Source organism: Fistularia commersonii, chromosome 34, assembly GCF_037954325.1.
Source record: "Fistularia commersonii isolate RoL2024-O1a breed Wild chromosome 34, RoL_Fcom_v1.0, whole genome shotgun sequence".
Taxonomy (NCBI): Eukaryota; Metazoa; Chordata; class Actinopteri; order Syngnathiformes; family Fistulariidae; genus Fistularia; species Fistularia commersonii.
The window spans coordinates 11,049,189-11,069,465 of NC_141317.1; the positions used below are offsets into that span (position 1 = coordinate 11,049,189).

The 20,277-nt window shown below is 55.7% G+C and overlaps 1 protein-coding gene across 6 annotated transcripts; it reads left to right on the plus strand.

Moving 5' to 3' along the window:
- Positions 1-1,205: 1,205 nt before the first annotated feature.
- gripap1 (GRIP1 associated protein 1) lies at positions 1,206-19,563 on the plus strand. Of its 6 annotated transcripts, none has more exons than XR_015104374.1 (29): positions 1,206-1,329; positions 2,461-2,527; positions 2,596-2,657; positions 2,743-2,769; positions 2,838-2,945; positions 3,079-3,241; positions 3,765-3,925; positions 4,001-4,040; positions 8,662-8,828; positions 9,052-9,099; positions 9,171-9,202; positions 9,559-9,606; positions 9,772-9,871; positions 10,014-10,091; positions 11,017-11,109; positions 12,043-12,177; positions 12,255-12,350; positions 12,420-12,530; positions 12,600-12,701; positions 12,779-12,892; positions 13,527-13,604; positions 15,118-15,213; positions 15,370-15,426; positions 15,603-15,702; positions 16,577-16,707; positions 17,505-17,621; positions 17,716-17,809; positions 18,029-18,233; positions 18,322-19,563. XR_015104374.1 is itself a non-coding variant. In XM_086141715.1 (29 exons), exons 1-29 carry the CDS (start codon positions 1,288-1,290, stop codon positions 18,400-18,402), a joined length of 2,721 nt encoding a protein of 906 aa, XP_085997841.1. In that variant the 5' UTR covers positions 1,206-1,287; the 3' UTR covers positions 18,403-19,563. The 6 variants fall into 6 exon arrangements, 5 of the variants coding, with proteins under 5 accessions (XP_085997841.1, XP_085997843.1, XP_085997842.1 ...); XM_086141715.1 differs by having other exon boundaries at positions 18,061-18,233; XM_086141717.1 differs by having other exon boundaries at positions 8,758-8,828; positions 18,061-18,233.
- The last annotated feature ends 714 nt before the right edge of the window (positions 19,564-20,277 follow it).

Sequence of the window (20,277 nt, forward strand, 5' to 3'; positions counted from 1 at the left end):
CACTTGCCCAGTTGGTAGCCGAGGTCGGAGCGTGACCTCTCTGACCTCTATCCTGCCCGATGGAGACCTGGACTCCGGCCTCCTGGTTCTTCTTGACTGAGGTCCAAAGCTGGCGTTGCTGCACGACGGGACGCCGACGTGCCTGGCAGCAACAACCGGAGATAAACACATGATGCCAGAGGCAAACGCAGGCGGGAGCGCTAACCGCTGCGCCGCCAAGCCGCCCGAACAGAAGATGGTTGTTTTTGACTGAAGGCCACTCTGAGGTCGGGGCAGAGGTGGCGTGCGAGAGGTCAAAGGTCACCAATAATAAAAAAAAAAAAAAAAAAAAAAAGAATGATATGAACCTCTTATCATGGCCCTAACCACAAGCAAGCGGTTTTAACTGGTTTTAACATGTTTTAACTTGTTTTCCGGTTTTAACCTGTTTTAATCTGTCTTCAACCTGTTTTAGCTACTTACTAATTGTTTTTATTCCCCACTGGAGTACATTTACTCCACCCACGGACAGCCGGGTGCAATATAGCAACTCTGCTAAGCCTGTCTGGTACATCCATCTTCTCATATCGCATTTTATGCTGAAATGTTTAATGGCACTGTACTGTCTGTCCTTAAATAAAATTCATTCATTCATTCATTCATTCATTCAATCCAGTGACCGAATTTGGGAGAATCTGCTGTGGTTGACATACTAACACCTGCAGGTAGAACAGATTTGATAAAACTTTGGAACCTTCGGAGATTCTGTATGTGTTTTCTGTCGAACGTTGATCCATAAAGACAAACTATTGATCATCCTGTCTTATCCTGGATCCGAGCACTGACGCGCTTTGGTTGGACTGTGTCTCCCCCTGCTGGACAGACCGAGGAACAACGGTGTGCACTTCGCACGTCTTTGTTATATTTTACCAATAATCGATCATGAGTGAATTAGGGTCTTATATCTTATTTGCTCCGTCTTTCCCTCCAAACACGTTTGTCACACTTTGTGTTTTTGTTTCAAATGCCCCCTTTTATAGACATCTATTACTCTCTTGTGTAGAATATCCGGTTTTAAAAATACAGAAAACAGAAATGTCCTCATTCGGGACAATTGTCGGTAAGAACAGATAAGAATGACCACAATCCAAAAAGTATATATTATCCGGACAAGAAGTGTTGTTGCCTTCTGGTTCCGGGAAACAGCGTCAGAGTGAGCCGTCTGTCGTCGCCGTGTCCATCTCTGCCATTAGCTCCGGGTCCTCCGCTAGCCTAGCTTGCTAGCGAGCCGCAGAGCTACACCCGGCCATGTCGCAGGCTCTCTCCGAGGAGGAGTTCCACCGCATGCAGGTAAGGAACCCCGGGGCCGCTGCTTCGGCGGCGGCTCTGTCCGCTGAGTGGCTGCGAGTGCCGGCCAGGCACAGCCGTCGGAGGGGCTGGCGGATGCGGCGCCACCGACCTCCAGGGGCGTTAGCCCGCTGAGGCTAGCCGCTAGCCGCTGGGCGGGACCGAGGTCCGGTGACCGCAGAGCTCCTGACGTGATGCCCGCGGTCCAAACCGGGTTCCCGTCCGGACCGATCATTGATGGCCGCCGGTCTCCCTGCCCGGTGGCAGTGGTCACCGAGCGCCAAAGCGGGAACAGTCATAGGTTGTTTACGTCCCGAAGCAGCAGTCACCGGAGAATCAGCTGTTAGCCGAAAACCGGACATCACTTAGCATGTTAGCACCGGTGCTAGCGTCCATGTTAACATTCCTGTTACTATTAATGTTAGCATGCTAACTCGGGGTCCAGTCAGCTGATTTGTAGGGCATCGGAAGTTCTCCTCCAATATACTATCAATATAAAGTGTTGTACAAAAGTGTGTGTGCGTGCGTGTGTGTGTGTGTGTGTGTGTGGGAGTGGATGTCGAGTACCCCCCCCCCCCCCATGCTCTGACCGCACCCTCTGACCCCTGGAGGCAGGTTCACAACCTTGACATGACCTTCAAGGACCAGAGCTTATCTTCTCATTACCTCCTCCTCCTCTGGAGGAGACAAGCCTCTTCCACACCTCCTCAGTCTCCATGAAGGTCCTGGGTGACCTCATTTCCTCCTGAATGAAGGACCTTTCCTCAGCAGCATGTTAGACTTTAACTACAGTCAGATGATTCACACACATACACACACACACACACACACACACACACACACATTTGGTGAGTGGGTCAGTGGGGCTGCTGGCTGATACGTCTTAGAGGCCAAAGGCCAAGAATCCCAGGGACCCTTTGAACCAGTCCCAACCAGGTGGACCTCCTGATGTAGGAGCGTGAAGACCCTTAGGTTTCCTGCTGCTTCTTGTTTCAGGTCTGGAAGCAGATGCTTTCAAGTTCCCATTCCAGGTTGTCCATGACCCTGTTGTCTCAGCATTGTCAAGTACTGACCACACCCCTGTGTGTGTGTGTGTGTGTGTGTGTGTGTGTGTGTGTGTGTGTGCCCGTGTAGGCTCAGCTGCTGGAGCTGCGGACCCAGAACTACCAGCTGTCAGATGATCTGAGGAAGAACTCATCAGGTATGGGTTTGGGCTCCTGGGTCAGGTGTGGGTGACGGGCTTCTCTGATGGAGCTGCTTGTATTTCAGAGCTGAATGCCGTCCGTCAGAAGAACGTCCTCCTGGAGAGAGACTATGTCAAAGCTCAGAAGGTGACCAGGGCGGGGAGGCCTCCGATCACCGATCGATAACTGATAGCTCCATCTTTGTCCTCATGTGGTTCTCGTTCCTCCTCAGGCCCTCAACAAGAGCAAAAAGGCTCAGGTGAGTGTTTCTTCTCCACCATCTCCAGCCATGCAGGGGGCAGGTGGAGTAACAGGCTGGTGTTCCAGGAGGTGGAGGCTCTTCTCTCAGAGACGGAGATGCTTCAGGGGAAGCTCCACAGCCAGGAGGAGGACTTCAGACTGCAAAACAGCACGCTGATGACGGAGCTGTCCAAGGTAACACACCTCCTTGGTGCGTGTGTGTGCGCGTGCGTGCGTGCGCGTGTGTGTGTGTGTGTGTGTGTGTGTGTGTGTGTGTGTGTGTGTGTGTGTGTGTGTGTGTGTGTCTTGAAGATGGTTGTCTCCTCAGCTCTGTACTCAGATTGAGCAGCTGGAGCAGGAAAACACAGTCCTGAAGGGAGAGGGCGGCGTCTGTCCGCCGAGCTCCGCCCCCAACCCCGCCTCCAACCCTGTGGATGGCGAGCTGCTCCGCCTCCAGGCTGAGAACTGCACCCTGCAGAAGAACCTGAGCGGTCAGTCTCCAGCCTGCCTCTGGTCTTCATCCTGTCCTTCCTTTGGTCCACACTCTGCTTCCTTTAGTCCTCCTCCATGTCCTCCTCATCTCACTCCTCCTTATCCTCATCTCACTCCTCCATGTCCTCCTCATCTCACTCCTCCTTATCCTCATCTCACTCCTCCATGTCCTCCTCATCTCATTCCTCCTTGTCCTCATCTCATTCCTCCTTGTCCTCATCTCACTCCTCCATGTCCTCCTCATCTCACTCCTCCTTATCCTCATCTCACTCCTCCATGTCCTCCTCATCTCACTCCTCCTTGTCCTCATCTCACTCCTCCGTGTCCTCCTCATCTCACTCCTCCGTGTCCTCCTCATCTCACTCCTCCATGTCCTCCTCATCTCACTCCTCCATGTCCTCCTCATCTCACCCCTCCTTATCCTCATCTCACTCATCCATGTCCTCCTCATCTCACTCCTCCGTGTCCTCCTCATCTCACTCCTCCCTACTCTTAGATGAATGTTCCTTGTGGTCTCCTCAGCCCTCCAGGAGCGCTATGACCAGGATGTGCAGAGACACACAGTTGCCCCGGGCGACCAGAGGGCCACTGAGGAGACGGAGGGTTCGGCCAATGGAGTGTCGGATGTCACGGGCAGAGGGGCGGAGCCTGCCTCAGAGGGAGCCAGTGAGAGATCGGAGCAGGTGATTGACAGATGGACAACGTGAGGGTCTGAAAGATGGTCGAAGCCGGTGTCTCACAGTGTGCGTGTCCTCCAGATGGACGGTCGTCGAGAGCAGTCCCAGAAGCAGCTACATGGTGAGCATCGCCTCCGGGGAGAAGATCTTTTGTGTTTGACTGTGGACCTTCATCCGAGGTCAGGCACCATGTGACTGGAGGTCAGGTGGCGTCTCCACGCCGCGTCCTCTCACTTTATCCGCTGGCGCCAGAAGCTAGCGCTAGCAGCTTTTTCCTGATAATTTTAATAGCTTTTCCCCACAAAAGTGACTCAATTACCAAAAGCCTGTCTTTTTCTAGGAAATCATCAGGAGTGTAAACCTCACTCAGGTCTGGGGGGGTCCTGGTCCTGGGAGGGATTCAGGTCCTGGGAGAGGTCGGAAGTCAGGGATCGAAGGGTCAACAGCTTCAGGGTTCCCCTCAGAGGGCTGCCAGTAAATCACTAACTGACATTTTTAAAAACCTTTGAGTAATAATCCCCGTCAGTACGTTTGGTTCATAGGCGCCCCCTAATCCTAACACTGGGCACAGGGGGTTGGGAGGGGTGACATCAGTGTGTGGAGGCGGGGTCAGATGTGTCTGGGCGGGGTCAAGTGTGTGGAGGCGGGGTCAAGTGTGTGGAGGCGGGGTCAAGTGTGTGGAGGCTGTGTCAGGTGTGTCTGGGCGAGGTCAGGTGTGTGGAGGTGGGGTCAGGTTTGTGGAGGCGGGGTCAGGTGTGTGGAGGCGGGGTCAGGTGTGTCTGGGCGGGTCAGGTGTGTGGAGGCTGTGTCAGGTGTGTGGAGGTGGGGTCAGGTTTGTGGAGCCGGGGTCAGGTGTGTCTGGGCGGGTCAGGTGTGTCTGGGTGGGGTCAGGTGTGTGGAGGCGGGGTGGTCAGGTGGTTCTGGGCGGGGTCAGGTGTGTGGAGGCGGGGTCAGGTGTGTCTGGGCGGGATCAGGTGTGTGGAGGTGGGGTGGTCAGGTGTGTCTGGGCGAGGTCAGGTGTGTGGAGGCGGGGTCAGGTGTGTGGAGGCGGGGTCAGGTGTGTGGAGGCGGGGTCAGATATGTGTTGGCGGGGTCAGGTGTGTGTTGTGGCGGGGTCAGGTGTATGTTGTGGCGGGGTCAGGTGTTTGTGTGGGCGAGGTCAGGTGTATGGAGGCGGGGTCAGGTGTGTGGAGCTGGGATCAAGTGTGTGGAGGCGGGGTCAGGTGCGTGGAGGCGGTGTCAAGTGTGTGGAGGCGGGGTCAGGTGTGTGGAGGGGGGGGTCAGGTGTGTGGAGGCGGGGTCAGGTGTGTGTGTGTGGAGGCGGGGTCAGGTGTGTGTGTGGAGGCGGGGTCAGGTGTGTGGAGGCGGGGTCAGGTGTGTCTGGGCAAGGTCAGGTGTGTGGAGGCGGGGTCAGGTGTGTGGAGGCGGGGTCAAGTGTGTGGAGCCGGGGTCAGGTGTGTGGAGGGGGCGTCAGGTGTGTGGAGGCGGGGTCAGATATGTGTGGTGGCGAGGTCAGGTGTGTGTTGTGGCGGGGTCAGGTGTTTGTGTGGAAGTGGGGTCAGGTGTCAACAGCTTCAGGGTTCCCCTCAGAGGGCTTCCAGTAAATCACTAACTGACATTTTTAAAAACCTTTGAGTAATAATCCCCCGTCAGTACGTTTGGTTCATAGGCGCCCCCTAATCCTAACACTGGGCACAGGGGGTTGGGAGGGCTGACATCAGTGTGTGGAGGCGGGGTCAGGTGTGTGGAGGCGGGGTCAGATGTGTCTGGGTGGGGTCAAGTGTGTGGAGGCGGGGTCAAGTGTGTGGAGGCGGGGTCAGGTGTGTCTGGGCGGGGTCAAGTGTGTGGAGGCGGGGTCGAGTGTGTGGAGGCGGGGTCATGTGTGTGGAGGCGGGGTCAAGTGTGTGGAGGCTGTGTCAGGTGTGTGGAGGTGGGGTCAGGCTTGTGGAGGCGGGTCAGGTGTGTGGAGGCGGGGTCAGGTGTGTCTGGGCGGGTCAGGTGTGTCTGGGTGGGGTCAGGTGTGTGGAGGCGGGGTCAGGTGTGTGGAGGCGGGGTCAGGTGTGTCTGGGCGGGGTCAGGTGTGTCTGGGTGAGGTCAGGTGTGTGGAGGCGGGGTCAGGTGTGTGGAGGCGGGGTCAGGTGTGTCTGGGCGAGGTCAGGTGTGTGGAGGCGGGGTCAGGTGTGTGGAGGCGGGGTGGTCAGGTGTGTCTGGGCGAGGTCAGGTGTGTGGAGGCGGGGTCAGGTGTGTGGAGGCGGGGTCAGGTGTGTGGAGGGGGGGGTCAGGTGTGTGGAGGGGGGGGTCAGGTGTGTGGAGGAGGGGTCAGATATGTGTTGGCGGGGTCAGGTGTGTGTTGTGGCGGGGTCAGGTGTTTGTGTGGGCGAGGTCAGGTGTATGGAGGCGGGGTCAGGTGTGTGGAGGTGGGATCAAGTGTGTGGAGGCGGGATCAAGTGTGTGGAGGCGGGGTCAGGTGCGTGGAGGCGGTGTCAAGTGTGTGGAGGGGGGGTCAGATATGTGTGGAGGCGGGGTCAGGTGTGTGGAGGCGGGGTCAGGTGTGTGGAGGCGGGGTCAGGTGTGTCTTGGCGGGGTCAGGTGTGTGGAGGCGGGGTGGTCAGGTGTGTCTGGGCGGGGTCAGGTGTGTGGAGGCGGGGTCAGATATGTGTTGGCGGGGTCAGGTGTGTGTTGTGGCGGGTTCAGGTGTATGTTGTGGCGGGGTCAGGTGTTTGTGTGGGCGAGGTCAGGTGTATGGAGGCAGGGTCAGGTGTGTGGAGGTGGGGTCAGATATGTGTGGAGGCGGGGTCAGGTGTGTGTTGTGGCGGGGTCAGATATGTGTTGGCGGGGTCAGGTGTGTGTTGTGGCGGGGTCAGGTGTTTGTGTGGGCGAGGTCAGGTGTATGGAGGCGGGGTCAGGTGTGTGGAGGTGGGATCAAGTGTGTGGAGGCGGGGTCAGGTGCGTGGAGGCGGGGTCAGGTGTGTGGAGGCGGGGTCAGATATGTGTGGTGGCGGGGTCAGGTGTGTGTGGTGGCGGGGTCAGGTGTTTGTGTGGAGGCGGGGTCAGGTGTGTGGAGGCGGGGTCAGGTGTGTCTGGGCAAGGTCAGGTGTGTGGAGCTGGGGTCAGGTGTGTGGAGGCGGGGTTAGATATGTGTGGTGGCGAGGTCAGGTGTGTGTTGTGGCGGGGTCAGGTGTTTGTGTGGAAGTGGGGTCAGGTGTGTGTGTGTGTGTGTGTGTGTGTGTGTGTTTGGAGGCGGAGTCATCTGTGTGTGGAGGTGGGGTCAGTTGTGTGGAGGTGTGGAGGTGGGGTCAGGTGTGTGGAGGCGGGGTCAGGTGTGTGTGGAGGGGGGGTCAGGTATGTGGGCAGTGACAAGTGTGTGGGGGCGGAGTCAGGGTTGTGAATGTGGGGTCAGGTGTTTGGGGGCGGGGTCACGTATGTTGGCGTTGAAAGTTGTGTGTAGACGGGGTCAGGTGTGTGTGGCCAATGACAGGTGTGTGGAGGCGGGGTCAGGTGTGTGGGGGCAGTGACAGCTGTGTGTGTGGGCGGTGACAGGTGTGTGGAGGCGGGGTCAGGTGTGTGGAGGCGGGGTCAGGTGTGTGGAGGCGGGGTCAGGTGTGTGTGGGCGGTGACAGGTGTGTGGAGGCGGGGTCAGGTGTGTGGAGGCGGGGTCAGGTGTGTTGAGGCGGGGTCAGGTTCACAAAGAAAGCTTCTGTCAATCAAAACACACCTGGAATGTGAGTGTGTTAGTACTATTTGACATACATGAGTACAAACCTGGGAGTGTATCTTGTTTAGTGTGCACTAATACCTCTGCTTGTCTGCACATTGTGTGTTGTTTGTGTTAAAACACTCAGTTTAGTCCGGCCAATTGTTTGTTGGTTGTGTATAAATACCCTGCCCTTTGTGTCCTAACACTCTGTTGATGGAGCAGTAATACTCCTTTGGCTGTGCTCTAAGAGTCTCTTGGAAGTGTGTGAAGGCTCTGCTGGCTGTGTACTAGTTGTTGTGTCCAAACACTTACCTGGTTGTTTATCTAATACCCCACTGGTGCCGTGCTAATACTTAGCTGTGGGTGTACCAATATTCTGCTGGCAGAGGAGTTGCACTCTGCTGCTGGTGTTATTGAAAATGTAAATAAAGTTTCCCCGTCCGGAGAGTTTGGACCGAGGCGTCGTCACGGAGACGTCGTCACGGAGACGTCGTCACGGAGACGTCGTCACGGAGACGTCGTCACGGAGACGTCGTCACGGAGACGTCGTCACGGAGACGGCCCTGAGCCTCCGGGATCTTAGTGTGGAGGTCACTGTGAGGGCCGGGAGGCAGCGTGGAGCAGCTCAGGACAGACACACACCTGCACCTTCTGCAGGACAGGAGCAGCTCCGGTCTGATGGAACCCAGGATTAGAACCCCTCCAGGAGTGGACGAACCCCTGGACCCAGATTACTGGACTATAGGGAGGATAACGGTGGTTAATCCCCGTCTAAAGTCAGATTACCGGGTTATGTTGGAACTAGCGTTGGTTAATCCCAGTCTAAAGTCAGAGTATGGGACTCCAGGGAGACTAAAATGATGTTATCATGGAACCGGGACGGAGCTGAACGCAGATGGCCCTCAGACTCTCAGCTGAGCTTAGCGTGAGCTGAAGGCGGGGCGGGTGGAGAGGGTGGAGCCGGGACCCGGTCCAGGGTGGTGTCAGGCTCCCGGAGTGGATCTGGCCTAACAGATGCCCCTGCTGTGTGCGGCGCCCCCTCTAGGCCTGTCAGAGACGAGCGTAGAGGAGATTGTAGCTAAGCAGGCAGCGCTAGGCTGGTCGGCTGCTCTCTGTCCAATAACTCACTGCTTTGGACCAGAGCTGGAGATGAAACTGACCACCGAGCAGGAGGAGAAGAGGCTGCTGAAGGAGCAGATCCACCAGCTGCAGGTACTCCTCCTCTTCATCGCCGCTCTCACATTTCTGGTCGACGCACGTCTGCGCTTAGACCCCGGCGTTCTCCCGTCTCCTGGACCCGCATGTCTAAACCTCTCGCCCCGGCCTGCAGACCTTCTCCCCCCGTCTCATCGCTCACAGCATCCCCGCCTAAGTCTTCACCCGAGCTGCTCCCGGCCGTGTTTCGGAGGTAACGCGTGACCTTTGTCCCCCGCAGGCATCCAGACAGGCCGAGACCTCCAGACTGCAGGACGACGTCGCCAAGGTAACGTCTGACCGGGAGGCCGCAGGTGGCCGCCTCGCGGGCTCTGCACTCATGGTTGCTTTGTCTTCTAGCTGACAGAAAAGTTGAAGAAGAAGCAGGAGAGGTAAGAACTCTTCATCGTCATCTTCAGTTTGAGAACATCTTGAAGCTGAAGTTAAGTCAGCGCGTCCATCATCACCTGAACAAAACCCCCCTGACCGCCAAACGTGTCCCGTGGAGAGGACGGGTGCCTCAGCAGAACATCTGAGGTGGAGTCAGAGCTCACACCGGGGGGCGCTGAAGGTCCAGCTCAACACAGAACATCTGCCCGAGGCAGAGACCGGTGTTTGAATGACACGTGTGTGTGTGTCTGTTTGTGTGTGCGCGTGTGTGTGTGTGTGTGTGTGTGTGTGTGCGTGTAGGGTCGTGAATGGACGTCTGACCTGTCCTCCATCTTTCCTTTATTCCTTCACCTTGTAGTTTCCAGCGTCTGCAGGCGGAGAAGGAGGTCCTCTACAACGACAGCAGGTCCGTGCGCGGCCCACTTCCTGTACCTGTGACCTCATCACCACCTGACCTGCGTCTGACCGTGTGTGTGTGTGTGTGTGTGTGTGTGTGTGTGTGTGTGTGTGTGTGTGTGTGTGTGTGTGTGTGTGTGTGTCTGCCTGCCTGCATGTGTGTGTGTGAGTGCAGGACAAAGATTGATGAGATCAACCAGAGGAAGGAGGAGGAGCTGAAAGCCGCCTCTGTCCGCATCCAGAAACTGCACACAGACCTGACAGCAGCCAGTCAGGTGACACACACACACACACACACACACACGCACACGCAGTCGACCCCTTGGCAGGTGGCCGCCTGTCAGTAGAAAGCTCAGGCACAAGCATGAACTCCTGGTGCTGCTTGAGATGTTTCTCAATCCTGTTGCTCTGTTTCAGATGACAGCGGAGCTTCGTGAGCAGCTGCAGAGCAAAGAGAAGGACCACGAGCAGGCCTTGACCACTCTGAGGGAACAGGTAACACACACACACACACGCACACAAACCTGGTAACCTTAGTTTGGACAGTCCACTCCTGGCTGGTTCCATGAGGAGCACACTGGTCAGTATCTGGAGGACATTGAGACAGTCAGTCTTAAGGACCACTTAGAATGGAGCCCTGAAGCTCCAGGTCAGCTGTCCACAGTGAGGAGGTGCTGTAGGTCCTCCCGCCGGTCCGCTGCCTTCACCCCAGCCTCGGATGGTCTGCTGACTTTGGAAAGCTTCACGCCTGGTTCCTGCGCTGAGAACAAACAAGTTCCCCGGGTCTCAGCTGCGCTTGAAGGTCTTGACAGCCGTCCGACGCAGCTTCTCCACTTGGACCTCTGACCACAGAGGAATGATGACGAGGCTCCTTGCCAGAGCCTCCACCAGGTTGTCCAGAAACATGTCCGCTCACCAGATGTCTGTGGACAACATTGAAGAAACATCCAGTGACCCTGATGTGTAACATCTTCCATGTCGGGGCTCCTGGCTGTGGACACAGGTGGAGCAGCTCTGACCTGACAGCTCTGAACAGCTGAAGACCAGGTGGAGCAGCTCTGGCCTGGATCTGAATGGGTTGCTGGACCTGGAGTTCCCAGAGACGGATGGGTTGATAGCAGGTGGGGGGACAAAGACATTAAATGGTAAACTTCCCCCAAACATCTGGAGTCATGTGACAAAAGCTCAGACGATGAACCTCAATCCCTGCACGTGGAGATGGATGGGTCCAGGTCTGAATGGAATTGAGACAAAGCTCCTCCAGTGGATGAGTCCAGTTCAGGAGATCAGCCAGATGTTTCCTCCTCCAAAGCAGCTTCTGACCTTTTCCCCATTCTCCTCCCCCCTCTGTCTCTGCTCTTCTTCCTCTGGACCTTCTGGTCCTGGTTCCTCCCTCCGCTGCCCACTGCCTGCGGTGCAGGTCGCCAGTCAGAGCGCGGTGAGTCAGGAGCAGGTGGACACCATCCTGCAGGAGAACGACGCTCTGAGGACCAACCTAGCTGCTCTAGAACAGGTAACCCCACCTGAGAACCTGACCCATCCAGGTTCCAGGCCCATGAAGGCTCACGGAGAACAATATATGAACATTTAGAGGTCCATCCCAATGCTGGAGAACAGCAAGAGACAATTGGAGACTCTGTCAGTCCATCCATCCATCCATCCATCCATCCAAACATCCATCCATCTGTCCATCCAAACATCCGTCCTTCATCCATCATCCATCCATCCATCTGTCCATCCATCCTACCGATCCTGCTGTCAGGGGTTGTTGAAGCTGGCTCACGAGGTGACAAAGAGAAGGAGAACTTTGTTGTATCTTCTGGGTTTGCACCAAACCAGGAGAACATGCTGAGATACAGTAGAAACCGGCAGTGTCCTCTGGGAGGATGTCCCCTTGAAGAAGATGGGTCACCACAGCTTCTCTGAAAGGTGTGGAGAACTTTAAACGTAGGTAAAGAGGAAATGCTGTCCATGTTCTGAGGACTAAGCTCCTGAAGGACATGTCAAGGAGTCCATGTCAGTGTGGTCTCCTGGACCAGAGGAGGAAGAACCATTGGTGCTCCATTGTTCTGTCAGTGGTGCTCCCTCTGGACTCTGGGTCTTTCTCTTTCAAAGTGTCAGCTGGTAGATGTTTGGTCACCTAGTCCAGGACTTCAAAGATCCATCATATCATAGGATGGTGTCCTTCAACCCCTGTCCACCAGGGTGCATCATCGCCCTGTCACCTGGAGCAGATACCTCCTCCGCTCTCACCTCTCCTCTAGCCTTCTCTCGCCTCCTCTCCTGCTCCCTCTCCCGCTAGATCTTCCATCTGAGGTTGGAAGCAGTTGGAGGTTGACGTTTCAGTCAGTGTGTTGCTGCTCGTCACCTTCATCCAGATGTGTGCGTGTGTGTGTGTGTGTGTGCGCGCGCGCGCTACACGCTCTCACCAATAAACCATGTTCAGATCCAAACAGTGAAGACGCAGGAGATGAGTCTGCTCCGGGACCAGCAGGAGGCCCTGACCTCTGAGCTCCAGCAGATCCGGACGGACCAGGAGAGCCTTCTGGCCCAGAGGGACGACCTGAACTCCCAGCTCCAGGTGAAGAACCCTGGAGGACGGGAGCCTGGAGCACCTTCCTGCCCAGAACCTCAGCTGACGTGTGACGCCTTTTTCAGGAGTCCAACTTCGCTAACAGGAAGTTGTTGGAGCAGCTTTCAGAGGAGGGGCAGGAGAAGGACACGCTGCTGAGGGAGCTGGACGAGGCCAAGAAGGTACACACACACACACACACACACACACACACACACACACTCCTATGTCATGTATGGGTATGTTTGCAGACAGCAGAGAAGAGGAAGACCATGCTGGATGACATGGCCATGCAGCTAACCCAGGAGAAGTCGGACCACAAGGAGGCGCTGTCGGACCTCAAACTGCAGCATGAGAAGGAGGTGAAGGAGGTGTCTGAGGAGATGATCTCCTCCGCTCCGCCCCTGACTGGCCACCTCTCTGCCCCTTAGGTTCTGGGAGTGAGGGCTCGCTATGAAAAGGAACTCCGGGGTCTCCACGAAGACAAGAACCGCTCCGAGGAGGAGATCAGGCAGCAGCTGCGAGATGAGAAGGTGGGTGTGAAGTCCAGCAGGAAGGTGTGGAGTGCACGCCGCGCACCCCGGTCCACTGAAGGCCCCGTGTGTTTCAGGCTCGATCCAAAGAGCTGGAGGGTCTCCAGCAGCGGGTGGAGGAGCTGCAGGCCCAGCTTCAGTCCATGGAGGGAACCAGAGGATGGTTTGAGAGGCGCCTGAAGGAGGCCGAGGTCTGTCTGAGTTCCACCTTCACTCTCCACCCAAGTTTAATCCGGGAACCCCGGTCTGAATCGGAAAACTTTTATTTAGGGGCAATTGCTGGGAGCTCAGGGGAGCGGCATCGACAACAAACCTACATAACATACATACATACATACATAGACACGAGATAAAATGAAAAATAAAAAGAGAATTTGATATATATGTATTTTGAGGAGAGCGTGGCGCAGGAGGTCAACGATGGTCTTTGGAAGCCAACATTCCCGGTCGGATTCCCGGCTCCTCCTCTGGTGGCCAAGGGTTGATGAGCGACGGCCGAAGCCCTCGTTGCTCCCCTGCAGCCTCCTGCTCATCTTCATCCATGATGGCCTCATCGCAGAGAACCGATGTCCCTTGGGGATTAATGAAGGATCAATTATTATTATTATTATTGTTCCATATTGGTGCTCCTGAACATGACAGGGGGTCACGCTGACCTGAGCTGCTCCATCAAGATGCTCTGTGACAACAGGAACTCTCAGTCTGTTGTCGTGACGATGTTTGAGCCTTCTCTCTGATTGTGTGTTTGTGTGTGTGTGTGTGCGTGTGTGCGTGTGTGCGTGTGTGCGTGCGTGCGTGCGTGCGTGCGTGCGTGCGCGTGTGTAGGAGAAGATGGAACAGAAGTCTCTGGATCATCAGGAGGAGATACAGAGACAGCAGAAGGAACACAGTCTTCATGTGGAGGTTTACACACACACACACACACACACTCACACACACAGAGTCAAGATGTTTAGCTTCTTTTAGCTTCTAAATGGTTTAGCTTCTAAATGTGTGCGTGAGTGGCCCTAACGAATGTAAATGAAAGTGTGTTTCCACGGTAACAAGGGGTCGCTTGGTGTTCAGGGTGTAGGAGGTGAGGTCACGCTGTCACACCCAGGCCACACTGTGATTGGCCACTGGTCTCCACCCCTTGAACCTGGTGCAGAAGACCTCCGTGAATGGACTGAGTATTATGGGATACATGACCCAGGTTCAAGCAGGACCTCTGAGAGACAACGGCGAGCCTGACGGAGCTCCAGTGTCGAGCCCGGAGAAGAGTCACATCACGGAGCTGGTCTTCATCCTGGAAAAGAGTCGTCACCTCGGCCTTCATGTCCCGTCTCTCCAGAGACAGGATGGATGGACCGGCGCCTGGAGGAGGTGACCGCGGTCCTGCCACGCAAGATGGCCGACAGGAGCCGCACGCCACCTCTCAGATGGAGACGCTGCACCGGGAAGACCCGTGTCCGAGTTCCAAGAATGACCGTAACACAAAAGCAGAGCTCCAGGATGTTCTCGGGCTGAGTTCTCCAACTCCCCCCCCCCCCCGTCCCCGCAGGAAGACCTCAGAGGACCGAGAGCTGTGGAACATCTGGCTCGGCAGAACCTGTCGGTCACCTCGGCCCCCAGAGGGCAGATAGAAGTATTTAATCAGCGGCCTCGTCTAGACCTTCTTATCTTCTGCTCCAAGAAGAGAACGTCCTGATTCTTACTTAAAAATGAACGTCGGGGTCAGAAGAACACAAGGAGACGATCCTCTGCTGAAACTGCTGATCTGATCGTCAGGGTGGGAGACAGAACCCTGGGAGACTTTTCACAATCTGTGTGTGTGTGTGTGTGTGTGTGTGTGTGTGTGTGTGTGTGTGTGTGTGTGTGTGTGTGTGTGTGTGTGTGTGTGCGTGCGTGCGTGCGTGCGTGCGTGCGTGCGTGCGTGCGTGCGTGCGTGCGTGCGTGCGTGTTCTGTTGATGTGGGCCCATTTAATTAGCAGCGGCAGATTAGAAGGAATTAAAGCAGTTTTTTTCTCAGAGCTGATTGGAGGGTGGAAAGGAGGTGTGGAGGTGGAGTGTGTGTGTATGTGAAGAGTATGTGTGTGGGGGGGATGGAGAGTGTGTGTCTGTGTGTATGTAGAGTGTGTTTGTGTGTGTGTGTGGGGGTGGAGAATGTGAGTGCGTGGGGAGGTGGAGAGTGTGTAGGTAGAGAGTGTGTGTGTGTGGAGATGAAGTGTGTGTGTGTGTGGAGGGAGAGTGTGTGTAAGTGGAGGTGGAGTGTGTGTGTGTGGAGGTAGAGAGTGTGTATGTGTGTGTGGAGGTGGAGTGTGTGTAGGTGGAGGTAGAGGGTGTGTGTGTGTGTGTGTTTGTGTGGGGGTAGAGAGTGTGTGTGTGTGGAGGTGAGGGAGCTCCTCCTCCCAGCTGGCTGCGTGTGTGTGTGTTCCAGGAGAAGCAGCTGCAGGTGGAGGCCCTGGAGCTGCAGCTGTCGGAGGCGGAGCACCAGGGGGCGGAGCTTCAGGGCACCATCACACACCTGAGACAGGTAAGGCCTCACGGGCGCCCGTCGCCGAGGAGACGAGTCCTTCATCCGTCTCCAGAAGGACCGGACGGTGGAAAATAAAAGTCCGAGGCTTGGTGTCCGGGCGGCTCGTGGGACGCGCAGATGTTTTGACGGCTGAGATGGATTGTCCTCCTGCAGGAGATAAAAGACACGCTGGACGGACAGAGGATCCTGGAGAAGAAAGGAAGTGCAGCCGTGAGTCACATGATCTGCTGTCTCAGGCCTCCAGAGATGAGAAAATATATTCTGCAAACTAATTTAAGATCAGTCTTGCGTGTAAAATAATAATTACATTGTGTGTGCGTGCGTGCATGTTTGTGTGTGTGTCTGTGTGTGTGTGTGTGTGTGTGTGTGTGTGTGTGTGTCTGTAGCTGAAAGATCTGAAGCGCCAACTTCAGCTGGAGAGGAAACGAGCTGACAAACTTCAGGAGAGACTTCAGGAGATACTGACCAACAGCAAGACCAGGACAGGTACTCACACACACACACACACACACACACACACACACACATATTCTCACACTGACTGACACACACACCATGTCAGACTGTTGGGCCTCAGATGGGATCACTTTCAGATTCTTTCCAACATCTTTTCTTGTCTTTTTGTCTTCTTCATTCTGAGCCTCTCTCTCTCTCTCACACACACACACACACACACACACACACACACACAAACCTCATCTCTAATGCATGAGCAGTGATGAAAGTTTAAAAGGCTTTTCTACTCAAACCTTTTAAAGTAGCTGCTTATCTCTTTGCCTGCTGCCAGGACGCCTTAAAGGGCCAGTACACTGTCTTTAAAGGACCTGGACTTTTCTGACAGTGCAGACACACAGGCTTTAAGGGGAAGTAGAATATCTTAAAGGGCCAATACATTGTCCTGGAGGGTAAGTACACTGTCTTCAAGGCAGGCTACACTATCCTATAGGGACGATACACTGTCCTATAGGGAAGTACACTGTCCTATAGGGACGATACACTATCCTATAGGGAAGGTACACTATCCTATAGGGAAGGTACACTATCCTATAGGGAAGGTACACTATCCTACAGGGACGATACACTATCCTATAGGGAAGGTACACTGTCCTATAGGGAAGGTACACTATCCTATAGGGAAGGTACACTATCCTATAGGGACGATACACTATCCTATAGGGAAGGTACACTATCCTATAGGGACGATACACTATCCTATAGGGAAGGTACACTATCCTATAGGGAAGTACACTGTCCGTAAGAGAGGGTACGTTGTCTTTTTTAAGGGACGCAGACTCTTCAAAGGTGGTGTGATCGTCGTCTCGGCTGTATTTGAGGTAGATCATGTGATTCCGTGTCTCAGGTCTGGAGGAGCTCGTCCTGTCGGAGATCAATAGTCCAAGTCGGACTCAGCAGACTGGAGACTCGTCTTCTGTGTCGTCCTTCTCCTATAAAGACATGATGAAAGAGACCCAGCCGACCAATCAGAATAAGGTTGGTGGAACCTCAAGTCTGTTCTCTCACAAGCTGCTCCAGATTCCTGAGCAGGTCTAGTAAGATAGCCATCCCATAACATTGGGACTGCCGGTCCCGGTCCTGTCCCGATCCAGGTCCTGGTCGTGACCCATCCGTCTCCATCAGCACTCCTTTGTGATTCGCTGCTGACGACAGACTGAAGTTCTCTCTGTAGTGGAGATTGTTTGAGGTCCGTCTGTTATTTTAGTCCACCGCGTTTCTATTGATAGAAACTCTGAAAATAGAGCCGGCAGCCTCTTCCCGAGTCATCACATCTCCAAGGAACGCACCGGTGCAGGTCACGTGTGGAACAGGTTCTCATAGCCAGGCCCAGGTCCATCAGAGACCCCCCAGATCGAACAGAGACCCCCAGGTCCATCAGAGACCACCCAGGTCCATCAGAGCCCCCCCCCCAGATTGAACAGAGACCCCCAGGACCATCAGAGACCCCCAGGTCCATCAGAGACCACCCAGGTCCATCAGATACCACCCCGGTCCATCAGAGCCCCCCCAGATCGAACAGAGACCCCCAGGACCATCAGAGACCCCCAGGTGCATCCTAAGTACACAAATCTGAAACCTGAAGGTCTTCATTCACCTCATATTTCTGACTCCGGTGATCGACAACCAGCAGGTCATGTGACGACCTGTGATGTCATCCACTGTATGATGGTGTGTGTGTGTGTGTGTGTGTGTGTGTGTGTGTGTATGTGTGTGTGTGTGTGTGTGTGTGTGTGTGTGTGTGTGTGTGTGTGTGTGTGTGTGTGTGTGCGCAGTCCGGCGGGGGCAGCCCTCAGTCCCAGCGTCCTGCTGAGCTGTCAGACGACGAGGTGGGCGAGCTGTTCCAGCGTCTGGCGGAGGTCCAGCAGGAGAAGTGGATGCTGGAGGAGAAGGTGAGAGGGTGACTGACCTGTCGGGGAGACCCGCCCCCATCCTGCCTCCGCACAGGGGCTTGGAATGACTGCAGCGTGACCTTTGACCCCTCAGGTCAAACACCTGGAGGTCAGCTGCTCGTCTATGGCTGAGGACATCTGCAGGAAGAGTGCCATCATAGAAACCTATGTCATGGAGAGTCGCATAGGTGACACACACACACACACACACACACACACACACACACACACACCTGCTCCCCTGTTGTCTTTAATTTCACACCTGGCTGATCGTGGTCCAGGTCTCATTTGAGAAGAACGAGTGACATCAGAGCAGTTCCAGGTTCTCTCCCTGACATCCAGGACCTTGAACGACATCACGTCTCTTTTGGTTTCTGTGTCCTCCCGCTTGTGATCCGGCTTGTCAGAAGCTCCAGTAAACACTAGCTGTGGTCCTCAGACGTTTCAGGAGGAGCCGTCGGGGGACACGGGGTCGTCCAGGGAGAGAGAGGAGGTCTGGGCTCGGTCCTCCGAGATTTGGTGAAACCGGGAGATGAGAACCTGAGAGAGATGAACAAGAAGCTCCAGAACATGTTGGAGGAGCAGCTGACCAAGAACATGCACCTCCAGAAGGTGACCCCCCGCCCCACGTAGCTCCCGTCGGTCTGCGGGCTTCTTGTCCTTCTGCCGGTGACCTGAGAAACTCCGGTGTGTCTTTCAGGACCTGGAGCTTCTGTCCCAGGAAATAGTCCGCCTCAGCAAAGACACCGGCCCGAGCCCTGCCGTGGCCGGCTCCGGATGAGGCCGTCGCCCGAAGCCGTCCGCTCCGGTCCGAGTATCGTCGGGCCGGGCTCAGACCGACGCCTGCGACCGGCACGCTCCCTTCCCGTCCCCCACATTATGACCCGAGACCTGCCGCGGGAAAGGACCGCCGTCCGGAAGCTCTGCGTCTGTAACCCCCCGGCTGCGAACACATCCCGGACCTCGGAGGCAGAGAGGCTGAGAGGATGGAAACTCTAAGCTCATCAATGTTGCTGTGGAATGTACCGTCATTAGTCCGCCCCGCTCGCCCCTCCCTCGGGTCCCGGCTGCGACCTGGAGCACACACACCAGAGAGGCGGAATCTCTTGTCGCTGTAAGTTTTTGCTTTGTCTGTCCAAAGACAGAACTTTTGGGTCCTGGCTGTTTCCTGGAAATCATTCTTTGTACAAACTGACTGACTGCTGTGGACGTAACACTGCTGCTTTGTAACATTTCAAGTGGGGTCTGACTATGTCTGTCCTGCTGCTCCGCGACACCCCCGTTCCCCCCACGGTCCGAGTGCATTTCCCACCCGTGAAGATACGGATTCGCGGCAAACCGGTTTGGATTCCAAAATACGTCTCTCTGCTGACGACGTCCGGGCCGGCGGCGGCGGGCTCGGAGCTTTGATTTCAGTTTGTGAATAAAACATTTCACGTGCCGCTAACGACTGCGGGTGCTTCTCGGACGCTTGAAGTCCGCGGCGGAATCCAGTCACGCGTGACCTGCTTGTGTTTGTTTCCCTGCAGATGTTCAAGTCTTGTGTTTCTGTGACCGGGTGTTTTTATCTTTAGTGACATCGTGACACAGAACTCATTGGGTTTGTTCTGTCGGCCGCGGCTACTTCCTGCTTGAAACGACACGCGCCCATTTCTGTTATCACGCTGAGAAAGAGTCACCTTTACGCTACGCCGTCCCCGACCGTGACCGTGTCGACGAGGCTCCGAAGGGTCCAGTTGTTGCGAGAGCGGCTTCGCCTCAGGACGCCTGCGGCGTGAACCGCGGCGAGGAGCCGCTCTGGTAACGAAGGCCGTGGCCGGGAGCGAGGCGTCTATTTGCGGCCGTGGCTCCGTCGATGTCGCCGTGATCACCCTGTACGTGTGTGAAGAATCAAGCTGTATTTATGAGATGATCTGTAACCGATAAAGCTGCTTGCGCTCCACCCTGGCCTCCGTCTTTGTGTCCGGACGTGACTCTCACCGCCGGACGCCGTGTCTCAGCCGGTTTCCCGGAAACCATAGCCTGTCCGTCCAACCAAGTCGTTCGATTGTCGGATCTGTTGCTGTAGTAACGGCACAACATCCCACGAGAGTAGGTGCCGTCATGGTAACCAAATGTCCCGGCGAAGAGGCCGTCGCCTCGGGGAGGGGCTGTGACTACTATCCAGGCGGATGGCTGTTGTCATGGAAACGAGATCGCCTTTTAGGTTAGAGGCGGTTATCATGGCGACGCTGCGGACCTGTCCAGGTGAGCGTCTGCTACCATAGCAACACCGGTCGATCCAAGGGAGGTTTTCCACGGCAACACGTCCTGTTCAGGTGACAGAGGCCGTTACCATGGTAACACCACAGCAGGCTGAAGGTCGGAGGGCCCCGGACTTCGGCCGAGCGGCCGCCAGACTCCTATCTTTTGACGTCTCGCTCCGACCACCATCAGGTGCCCGCGGCGCGTCGGTGTTTTGTGGCTCCGTCCGAAGGTTCCCCCGGTTCCTCCGAAGCCGCCTCAGAAGAGGATCCTCTGAGGGGCCCAGGAGGAGAGGAGCGGTCCGGATGTCCGGCCTCGTCCTGCAGGCGAAGAAGGGAAACTGCGATTTTGCGTCAAGAACACAAGGGGGCGCACAAGGTTCTCCGAGAAAAGAGCTACGCCGAGACCTTCT

Coding starts and splice junctions, on each gene's coding strand:
- gripap1 (XM_086141715.1), top strand. CDS start 1,288: ATGTCGCAGGCTCTCTCCGAGGAGGAGTTCCACCGCATGCAG. Junction 13,605..15,117: donor AACACAGTCTTCATGTGGAG/GTTTACACACAC, acceptor TGTGTGTTCCAG/GAGAAGCAGCTGCAGGTGGA. Junction 18,234..18,321: donor AGAACATGCACCTCCAGAAG/GTGACCCCCCGC, acceptor TGTGTCTTTCAG/GACCTGGAGCTTCTGTCCCA.